General features: G+C 32.2%; 1 protein-coding gene across 12 annotated transcripts in view; it reads left to right on the top strand.

Annotated features, from left to right (window-relative positions):
* Positions 1 to 430: 430 nt before the first annotated feature.
* LOC143250575 (protein arginine N-methyltransferase 6-like) overlaps positions 431 to 11689 on the top strand; it is a 62869-nt gene continuing 51610 nt past the window's right edge. For 3 of the 12 annotated variants that reach the window (XM_076501345.1, XM_076501346.1, XM_076501350.1), the window contains exons 1-2: positions 1073 to 1203; positions 6710 to 6864. In XM_076501345.1, the coding sequence (XP_076357460.1) occupies positions 1084 to 1203; positions 6710 to 6864 (275 nt within the window). In that variant the 5' untranslated portion in view covers positions 1073 to 1083. Of the gene's footprint in view, positions 588 to 859; positions 1440 to 6709; positions 6865 to 10992; positions 11168 to 11689 lie in introns of those variants that run through there. The other 9 variants (XM_076501355.1, XM_076501353.1, XM_076501352.1 and 6 more) reach the window with 9 other exon arrangements.

Raw genomic sequence — 11689 nt, 5'->3', positions numbered from 1 at the left:
CCATGTTTACGCGAATAATGGTTATATTCTATATGTACACAAATTGTTGCCATATTTATTTTGGTTACGTGACCGCGTAACCTTTGTAAAAAAAATCAGTAGATCTAGACTGCACCTGATTCTAATCTTAAACGGCAGGACAGGTCGATGCAACTATATATACATAAAAAAACAACAAAAACTACGGCAACTCAAACCTATCCACCGCCAAATAGCCAAGTCCGTAAAAGTTACCACTATCGAAAGATTTCAACAAACCAGTTGCTAGCCAGACTTACTTAACGCACTTTCTTCGTCAAATGCACCTAACATCTTGTACATTGACACCTCTACCAATTCGTTTACGCCATCGTTCTACCGCACGGACAAGCCTCCCTTTCAGTCTTTACTCAGTTATCGCCTACATACCAGTATGTGCTGAAGATTGCATCCCGATCACACCTCTTCCTAACTTGAAAACCTTCCTAAGTTATATCCGCCACATGGAAGATTCCATGTTATGTTAAGTAACCTACCCATCACTCTATTTCCTTACATCTTATTTTTTCAGATTAACCAGGCACTCGTAAAGGATTGGTGCCTTAATAGTAAGAGTTTTTTTTTTTTTGTGGTACTCCTGTTACTTCTCACAACAAATTCTAGGCATAGGATTTATAGATTCCTGCTGCTCACAGTAGCACAGCGGAACGTCTGTTGACTTACAACGCTAAAAACTGGGTTTCGATACCCGTGGTGGGCAGATAGCCCATTGTGTAGCATTGTGCTTAATTCTAAACAAATTGTATTATATTAGGTATTGTGAAACCATTTCTATACAATCAACCTATTTACATCTTCAGTTTTTAATTACACAGCGAAGACTATATCATTTCCAAATCTCACTCAATCTTTGAGCACCTCATTGATTAAATATTAATTTAAAAAGAAAAATTGAAATACATGTCAGAAGTAAAAGGTATAATAATCGAATATCTCGGATTCACGGTTGTGACGTATCCCACGTAAATCTCGTGAGTCTGAAATTATTGTATAGTAGGCTTAATCTAGAGTCAAAGCATGACTTGAATTTGGAAACAGATATGTATGCCAACTAAGGTTAAAGCTATCGAGCATATAATAATAAAATATTTCAATTTCAAATCTGTTTGGTACACATGTATTGTGTATTATTTATCGTACCAACTTAGTGTTACATTATATATAGTAATTAACCTTTTATATGTTTTTATATATTATATGAATAGCTTGACCGTGTTTTGTTTTTACTCTTCATTTAAAAAGTTGAAAAAAGCGAAAGTTCAGGGTTTTAAATAAAACTAGTATTTAGTTTTGCTGTTTCTGTAGTAACTAGATTTGCACAACACTAAATGTAAAGTTAAATCAAGTTGTTGCCTGAGAGTAAGAGATTGGCCTTGTGTTGATTTTCACATGAAGATTAGGTTAGTAAATGAGGTCTAAAGGGCTATAAAATGACACATAAACTTTAGATAATCAAGAATAACTACAATTTTAGAACGCGTTTTTAAGTGATTAGAAGATGAGTGTAGTAAGAAACCCTTTCATAAGCTAAGTAAAAGCGGCAATTTACCATAAAGAAAAAGATAAGGATGATGGTACTGAAACTCTGGTCTATCTTACCAAGTTTTTAATTGAATAATTTGTCATGTAAAACCAGTCTTAAATTGAAGTTCATCACAATTGTTATAAAGACTTTGCTAAAAAGTAAAATTTTAATGTAATTTGAAATATGCTGACAAACATCCTCTGAGGTTTCATTGGATATCACAAGCTCAGTTATTACCAGACAGTACACTATCATGTATGTATTTGTAGCTGAAATATATGAAACCCAACATTTTAATTTTAAAAAAAATACACTGGATTGATTAAAAATGATATATTTGCTGGTACTTCACAACTGCATTTCATGGGTGTCATCCCATCTAACAATGGTAACTACTGTCTCACTACATTTGTAGAGCACTTGTGTAATGTTGGAAGAATAGAGAGAGTTTGCAAGATGACCTAAGAAGGTTGAAACATTGCTCTACTCTTTATTTTAATAAAAGTTTTAATACCCATACCAGCTGTCTTGCAAAATGTTTGGTTGTTAACCATATTCTCCTTCATTTTGTTTGATGAAGACCATTAAATCCTGTGAAATTATAACCACTGAAAGACACTGAATGATATCACTGTTTTATGTTTGAGATCATTTTCATTATCATGATTCAGTAATACCAATGATATCTAGTTACTAATGCTTTATAATCAAATTGTCATGGAGCTCTCTACACTCAAGTACTTATTACAAATTTAGCATATTAATTTATATAAAAAAACAATAAGACTTACTAATCGTATTAGCATCAATAATCAATATTTTCCAAATATATCAGTATATCTTCACTGTGCTTTTCATAAATTACTTAACAGTATGTCTGAAGGCTAGCTACACTTAAAAACTAGGTTTTAATGCCTGTGGTGGATACAACACAAACAGCCCATTGTGTAGCTTTGTATTTAACAACAAATAAAGAAATTCATAAATTATAAAGGATACACAAACTCAGGCCTTAAAAGCTATTGGTAAGAAACTTTACCAGTCTGATAAAATTTGTGATCTAGTAATTTCAGTTTTATTTCTAGTTATGATTGTGTTCATCATTTATTTATTTTTATTTCTGTTGTTTAAATCAGTTATATATTCAACTTGCTTGCCATCTCTTGTATAATAAATATTGAATGAGTTATTTTCATGTTAAAACAAATCAACATAAGTTTTCATTAGTTGTGATTTATGACACTAGATTTATGTATGATTATGTAAAACATGCTGTTTCATTAGGCATGATGTGTGATTTACAATCTCATGGTCAGGCAAGGAAATAACAGTACCTGCACTGAAGTTAAAGTATACTTGTAAGAGCAGTTGACTGTGTCTTATATAATGTATATTTGTTAATTATTAAAATTAATAAAATTTGTTACAGATACTCTGTTATTAGTAGCAATTTCATGCAATTTTTGAGATGTGCTAAATATTGTTATGTCATGCAATATTACAAATTTGGTTTTTCATTTGCTGGTTCTTTTGTTCCTGATTATTATATTTTGTGAATAGATAATGACAAAATTTGTTTTTTCGTTAAATATTTCTGTGTTCTCAGTTTAAGCTAGTTAGTTATAAAAAATCCCTATCCAGGCATAAGTTCATAAAAATTCCTGTAATTTGTACAACTTGTATGGTAATTAATAACTTTGAAATATTTCATCTTACTTTGGTAGTGATATGGTTGTTTGATAAGGTACATTTGACATCTGAACAGGTAGAAAAACCTTGAGTTCTTGCTGAATGTAGTGTATCAGATTTGAAGTGTGATACACAGAACTATTGCAGTGAAAAGATAAATGTCAAGTTTTTCTGAATATGGTTTTGAAATGTGGTGAACATAACTTGTCAGAAGTTGATCTTGTATATTATTAACATAGAATCAAAGACTAAGGTTTTATTAATCTTTATTGGAAGGCTGTTTATTTTTTATAATCATATGAAATTTTGCTGATATAATTAACAGAATAATTATCTTCTTGACATTCAACCATATCTTAAATTGTGAAAATGAAACAAGTAATTGAAAAGACAAAATTTTAAACAAAGCTTTGACTTGTACACATATTAACATGTAAAGCACCAGTCCAAAATAAAATCGACTATAGCCCTGTAAGAGGGTACACATTATGCATGTGTAATAATCCCCACAAAGACTAGCATTTTAACAAAAGTCTATTCTTTCAATTGCTCTCAGAAGTTTTGTATGAGCTGTAGTATGCGCAATGTGGATGACCGCTGACACATTAGTGTTAAGTTAACTCTTAGAGCAGTTTTACTCACCCTAGATTTTGTCTTCTTACAGTTACCATACACAACCCCTTATATTAGCTCTCAGAAAACAAGTTTATTTTGGTGGTATTTTTTCTTTTGTACAGGTCTTCCAACCACCTTTACTTAATGTGTATATATTATGGAGACTAAAAATTTCTGAGCTGAAGGCTATGTAAAGCGTTAATCCCATCTGTCCCTGTCCTGCATCCATTGTTGAGATGATGTGTTTATATATATTTTGTATTCCAGGCTGTACTTTACAAGAAAACCAAAGGCAGCACCATATGTGTGCATATCCTTACTCTTGGCTACCTTCTGCTGTTCTTGGCTGCAATAATCCATTGCACAGTCTATTATTGTATGGCATTATTCAGTTGTGATATTTCTCATTCAGTCCAAGCAACTCTCTTGCATTTTTCTCATGCTAATTTCTCCTTTCTCTTTTATTTTATTGGAGGAAGGAAGAATATATGCTTCTCCAGTCCCAAGCCATTGGGGGAAGTACAATGTGGAGAATTCCTCAATGGAATTGGATTGAGTGGCACTCCTCAATGGGATACAGTGAAGGGTTCTTATCTTTAAGCATAGTACAAATCACCCTACTATGTTACAAACCAATCCATTTAAGTTGGTTAGTTCATCTGTGGAAGTTATAAATCCTCCATGAGAAGAAGGTTTGAAACATTTTTCCAGCATATGATTGTTCTAGTAGGTATCTTGCATATCTGCCCTCTCCAGTTATTGCCTGAGACACGTTATACACTCATTTGCAGCTGACTTTCTATGAGATAATGGCTCATTTAATAATTTTATATTCTGTTTACCCATGTAATGTTTCAGTAGCAACCAAAAAATCCTTTTGACATCTTTTGCTCCACCACATGTTGTCAAAATGGATGCAGTCTTCCAGTGATGTCTGACTAGGCTATCCTCACCTCATAGGTGATGCATGCCATGGGTTTTCCTTTCCTGATGCTACATTTTTAAAAAGACCTTACCATTGTAATTCTTTGATTGCAACTGCTTCTTCAACACCTTCAGTGTGGGATTGTAGTTTTGTTGTGCAAAAACATGAGTAGCAGTTCTGAAAATGTATTTCAGTTAAACACCTGCCATCTTCCTCCCCACTTCTGCTTCATTAAGAATGTGCTTTTGTTAAGATGCTAGTTCTCAGAGGGATTACTATGGATGTAGAATATGTCACTCTTCTGTTGGTGGAGAGTGATTTAATGATTAATATTTCATAAGCTGACACAGTGCAGTAATGTGCAGAGACTTAAGCCTCATTCAAGGATTGTGGCATGTGTAAAAGTCTTTGCAGTAATACACAATGTAATAACTGTTCATTCTGCAGAGAGGAAGTATCCACCTAAAATACACTTTTAGGTATGATAAATGTTTACTTTTATCAAATGTTGCTGTGGACTTTTGTTTCATGATGTTTGTATTAAGTTTTGAAAAATACCTAATTTCCATTTTCATCTGTTATGGTACATGAACTTCTATGCAATGACATTTGCTTTAAAGTTTCAAGAAACACCAAAAGTCAGTCTTTTCATTTTGATCTAATCTGGCATATAAACTTACACCCTTGTGCAAATTAATTTAAACAAATGGTCATTTTACAATATTTTTAGCATGGTGGCTGATGTAGGCTTGCTGGATCCGCTGATTTCCTTTAATAGTCATTTTTTCACACAGACAGTGTCATTAGCTGTGTTTTGCAGTACTGTCAATCTATTTTTGGGATATATGACGAAATTTGAGGAATGTTACATTATTCGAAATTGCGTTAGAAGGGCAAGGAGACCAGTCAAAAAACAACTTCTTACCAACTCAATGAAGAAAAAACTGTATCAATGGGGTCTGAAATACAAGAACTGGATGCAAGAACAATGGAGGACGGTGTTATTCAGTGACAAGACTCATTTTTTCGTACAGGGTCAAAGAAGTATTCATGTTCGCAGATCTCCAGGTGAGAAACTTTGAGAATCTCACATCAATCAGTTCGTAAAACATCTCTTGAAGAAGATGTTTTGGGGCTTTTTCAGCTACTATGGCAGTGGAGGCTTACATATCATAGAAGGTATGATTCGAGGACCACAGTACATTGAAGTTTTGCAGAGAAGGGTCATCCCAGAATTGAAAAAGAGATTTCCAGATGGATCTGGCATTTCTCAGCAAGATCTGGCTCCATGCCACACATTGAAACTTGTGAAGAATTTTATGACTACAATGCGAATAAAGGTGCTGGACTGGCCTAGAAACTCTCTGGACTTAAATCATATTGAAAATCTTTGGGCAATTTGTAAAGAAAGACTTTGGGGAAAAAACTGTACTTTGAAAGATAAGCTAATTGAGGCCATAATTGAGGTGTGGTACTGCGATCCAAAAATTAGTAAAGATTGCAGTCAACTCATGGACTTGATGCCAAAGCGGATTAATGATCTTCTGAAAAATAAAGGTGGTCATATCATGTATTAATTTGTGAGTAATTTTTGGATTTGTAGAAATAAAATGCAAAAAATTGAAAAAGTCATAATTTTCCGTCTTGTTTCAATTAATTTGCACAAGGGCGTATCTCATTGTGTTTCTTTTGAAAGGATACATTAATGCCTAACTTGTTTATCTTCATTGAATGAGCACGAAGTTATTTCATGTGCTTACCCTGTCATTACTGTTGATGCTAATCATACTCTTAGTATAGTATGGCTGAAAAAAATTATTCCAAAAATGATTATTTACTGAAAGGTGAAAATTGTTGAAAATGAAGTGTAATACACACATAAAGAGATCTTATAATAGTATTTTCTTGGCTTTCAGAAACTGGCAGACATTAATCTGAAACCGAAAATGACATCCACAATCTCAGATATTGACATTAAAAGAAAAGCATCTGATGTAGACTTAGCTGAAGTTAGTGAATCTCCTCCAAAAAAATATCAAAGCCCTGCTGATGTTAACTGTAGGCAAGGCTTGTAAGTTATGTGATGGTTTCCTTTAGTATGAAGTAATCATTTTTTTAGTCTACAACTTGTAGTTCTAACTGAATAATATTGTTATATGAAATGAAGGAAAGGAAAACTATCAGATTCTTTGAATAAACTGGAATTTATTTAAATTTTACCATTACATCCTCTTCATGTCACATGAAAATAATCAAAAGGATACATTAGTTTACAAGCTAGTTTCTTTGTCAGGACATCAGAAGTATTTTGCTCAGAAAATTAGTTAAAATATAATTGCATAATAATTGTTCTCATAGTTTTTTTGCTGTTATAATAGTGACTATACAATGTTATACATTTAAAATATATATACAAATGTAAATTTTAATTTAGAATTTAAATATAAAGAATTAACATTTCTATGGAGATACTGACTATTCATAAATAAACTCATTTAGACAGATACCTAAAGAAACCATAAGGAATTTTTATTTCATGTTTTTTTTTCAGAGATTAGTAAAGCTTTTTTATATTTGTAGTTTTAAATTTCTTTTATTAAAGAACATTCATTATCATAAATTCTAACTTCATTTGAATAATAACATAATATTTATGGACAACATGGGACCCATTGGTCCATCTTAGCTGTCCCATCCTCTAAACTAACCTTTTAAATAAATAAATTAAGATTAATTTAAAATAAAAAATCTTAGAGCCAGCATTTATTGTTCATACAGTTGCCATGCTTTCTCTTAAATTGATTTGCACTTACTTCCCCCACAACATTCAAAGGTGACCCATTCCAGAGGCCAACCAATTTGTTTAAAAAAGTAAAACTATCTTGCTAAGTTTTATATTTTTGTTCCCCTATTCCTACTATTCTCACTACTAAGTAAGAAAACAGATGAAACATCAACACTATCAATTCCCTTTATATAATCTCTGTCATAATCCCCTCTAATTCATCTTTTTTGAAGAGAAAATAATTTCAGATATCTTAATCTCTCTTCATAAGTTAACTCCTCTATCCCAGGCAACATTCTAATAATCCTTTCCCTAAACTCTTTCAAATAATTCTTTCCTTCTTAAGGTAACAAACCCAAGACTGAACACAGTACTCCAAATGTGGCCAAACCAGTGACCTATACAATGAAGTTGCAGCTTTTGATGTGTATTCAGTATTTTTGTAGATACAGCTTAAACTCCTATGTCTTACCATTAGCAACAGCACAGTGCTTAGATGGCTTAAGAGACTGATCAACCATTACACCAATATCACTGTCTTTTATGACATTATTAAGGTTATTCCTATCCAAATTATACTTATAATTTAAATTATGATAATCTACATACATTATCTTGCATTTATGATAATTAAAACTAATTTTCTATTTATTTCCTCAATTCACTAAATGATCTAAGTCATTTTGTAAATCAGCAGCATCCTTTTCAAAGCTAGCAACATTCAAGACCTTAATATTATTTGCGAATTAAGCAACTTATTGACCATTCCTTCATCTGTCTCACTGATATAAATAAAAAATGAGCAATGGTCCTAAGACTGATATTAATCCAGTTTGACTGAACTCTGTTTATAACAGTTCTCTGCTTTCTTCCATTCAGCCACACTCTTCTGTCCAATTAATTAACTTATCTCCCAAACATAAAATGATAATTATGTTTACAAATCTTTTATTTGGCATCTTGTCAAATGCTTTCTGAAACTCCACATACACCAAATCTGCATCATTCATTTACATAAGCAGTAATAATTTCAAAGAATGCTAAAAGATTTGTAAAGTAAGATTTTCCCTAAGTAAAACCCTCTTAACTATCCAATACAATTCTATGCTTTGTTAAATGACTTTGCAAAACATTTTTTTTATCAGACTTTCAAAAGCTTTTCCCACAACTGATGTAAGATTGATAGGCATATAATTACTAGGACAGTTTTCATTACATCTCTTCTAAAGGGGAATGATATCAGGCATTTGGCACCTACTCACTATTCAAGGACTTACAAACAGAATAGTAGCAAGTGGTTCAGATATACAATTCTTAATCTCCTTCAGAATCCTTGGGGAAATAGTATTTGGTCCAGGAGACCTATCATTTGCTTTTAATGAGCCCAGAATTAATGCTGTTATATCGAACCTTGTATACATATATCAACTGTTCAAGATGTTTAAACTGCTTAAATCTTCATTAGTAAAAACTGAAGAAAAAGCAGAATTTAATAACTCAATCATCTCATAATCATCACATAACACTTTCCTTTATAATTCCTGAAGTGTTCTATCCTGATTCTAACATTATGTTTGTCTTCAATGTACTTAAAGAAATCCTTACTGTTAATTTTTAGATTTTCTGCTATCCTTTTCTCATACATCATTTTTCTTGTCTTAATTTCCTGTTTCACTAATTTTCATGATTTGCTATGATCTTCTAAATATCGTGTCATATCAGTCATTTAAATTTCTTAAATTTATGATGTTTTTCTTTGATTTTATCAGTTAAACTCTTTTTTACCCGTTCTAGTTTTTTTTACTGCAGCTGCCCTTTTTGTTCTATGAGGAATATGTTAACATTGAATATTTAAACAAACTTTCAGTGCTTAGTGTCTCCAAATAACTCAGCTGCTCAATTTGCAAGAGATAATTATTGTTGCATTCCTAAAAAATTTGCTTTTTGAAATTTGTAACTGAAATATCATTGTTTGATCTTCATATGCAACTAAACATTAGGCCTAACAGAGCAATGATTACTTGTTTCCAAATGTTTCTCAGTTTCCACCCTCTCAACAATTTCTATGTTGGAAGTTAACAATCAATCTAGAATAGCATTGGTCCCAGTAGGTTGATCAATTGGTGAAGAAAATAATTTTGATCAGTTTCCAAAATCATTTCTCTCTCTTGGTTTGACTTTAGTATTTCCCAGTTTATATGCCTGAAATTAAACTCACTCATAACTAAGACCTCATTAACAGCTGAAATCTTAATCTCACTATAAAGTTTACAATTTCATTAGTATTATCTGGTGGTTTGTTCCCACTAAAAGCCTTTTCTCTATGTATCTTCTCAGATAATCCCAAATGGATTCAATCTCCTTTCTGCTATCTTTATCCCCAACTTCAACAGAATGTAACTCGTATTTTACATATTAAGCCACTCCTCCCTCTCTCTTTAATACTCTATCCTTATTAAATAACTTGTAATCCTTACAACCTTTCATCAGAATCATCCACATTTTTCAGTTATTTCCATTATATCAAAATCCTCTCTTCCATCAGTACCATCAATTCATCTATTTTATTTATTATACTTCTAGCATTATAATAGTAACAATTAATCTTATTGTTAGAATAACTGAAGTTATCACTTGCTTAATGAATTTAATTTGTTCTATGGAGTCTTTTGTTACGCGAGTATGGGAAATGCATGTTAATTCATAGAAGAATCCATAAATAAAGAAAAAGATATTCATACAGTAAAATAATTCTTGCCTTAGGCTAATAAGATGACTGACTTAGGAGCATTGATGGAGAAATTTTGGTGGGAGAAATTTAATTTTTGGAAGAAGAACCTTCTTCTATTATAAAGGTGTCATCTTCTTATTTTTCCTTCCCTGTACTGTCATATTTAATAAAGCTGTATAGTTCTGGCAGTACCTCTGTGGTGAGCTGCTTACTGTGAGAGTTATTAAGATATTCCTTGTCAATCTAGTCCAATTCTTGCCCCATAGATTCTCCAAGTGAGACAATTTATTGATTTACAGCAACAACATCTTCAGATCCTTCAAAATCTTGATGGATTGCTGACAAAAGAGGTCTTTGTGCAGTACCTAAGCAGTGCACTGATACTTTTTGATATGTTAAGACCAATGGTCCTTACAGCCTCTAGAATACTAAATTGAATCTTCCAGAAGTCTTTCAGTATTAGCCCCTCTTTATGTGATATAACCTCAAAACATTTGTGGGAAAAATTTTTGGTTTATATTTTCTTTAAATTGGCTATCACTTACTGGTACATTGTTGGAACAAAGATGTAGTGTTTGGAGGCAGGAACTTATTTTGAAAGGAAAGTAGGCTGTTAAAAAAAAAAGTAAATTCATACTAAGTGTCATTATCCAAGAATAACAGAATTTTTACTTCCATGACAGAGGGACAAAAATTTTGGAAGCTCGTTCATAAAACAACTGCCTTATGGTTGGACTTCTAGTAGACTCATTTCACCCGTGATGACAGATATTTTTAAATATCCTTGGATTTTCAAAATGGTATACAAATGTGGTTTATGTTTTAAATTTTCTGAGTGGATTAGCCTCAAGCAACAAGGTAAATTTATCATTTTGAGACTTATGGCTTAGCAAAGCATTTTTTTCCCTAGTGATGTAAGTTAAAAAAAAAAAGCACAAAAAGCCCAGTTTTGTCCATATTAAGTACTTGCTAGAACAAATAACGTTCCTATTACATTAATTCATTAAATTCTTCTTTGAACTTTTCTGCAACCTTCTTATCTGTACTGGCAGCTTCACCACTCCTAAATACAGAATGGATCTCACTTTTTTGCTTGAACATTTCAAACCAACCCTTGCTCTTCTGGAAATCTTTAAAAACTGGACCCAAAGACTGAGCTGATTCACATTTAAGGTTATCAAAAATAGTTTTAGCCTTGTCACAGATTGTATTGCTATCTGTGGACTCGCCTCATATTTGCCTATCATGAAACTAAAGACAAAGCAGTCTTTCTATTTCTACAATTATTTCCCTTCCTTTAACATGTTGGCTCCCAATCCTATTCTGCCAATACTTTCCAGGATCCTGCTAGTAATTTTACAATTATTCTTTTTAGGAAGA

Source organism: Tachypleus tridentatus, chromosome 5 (genome assembly GCF_004210375.1).
Source record: "Tachypleus tridentatus isolate NWPU-2018 chromosome 5, ASM421037v1, whole genome shotgun sequence".
Classification (NCBI taxonomy): Eukaryota; Metazoa; Arthropoda; class Merostomata; order Xiphosura; family Limulidae; genus Tachypleus; species Tachypleus tridentatus.
Note: the sequence above shows the minus strand (reverse complement) of the source record. Positions and strands in the feature narration are given on the sequence as shown.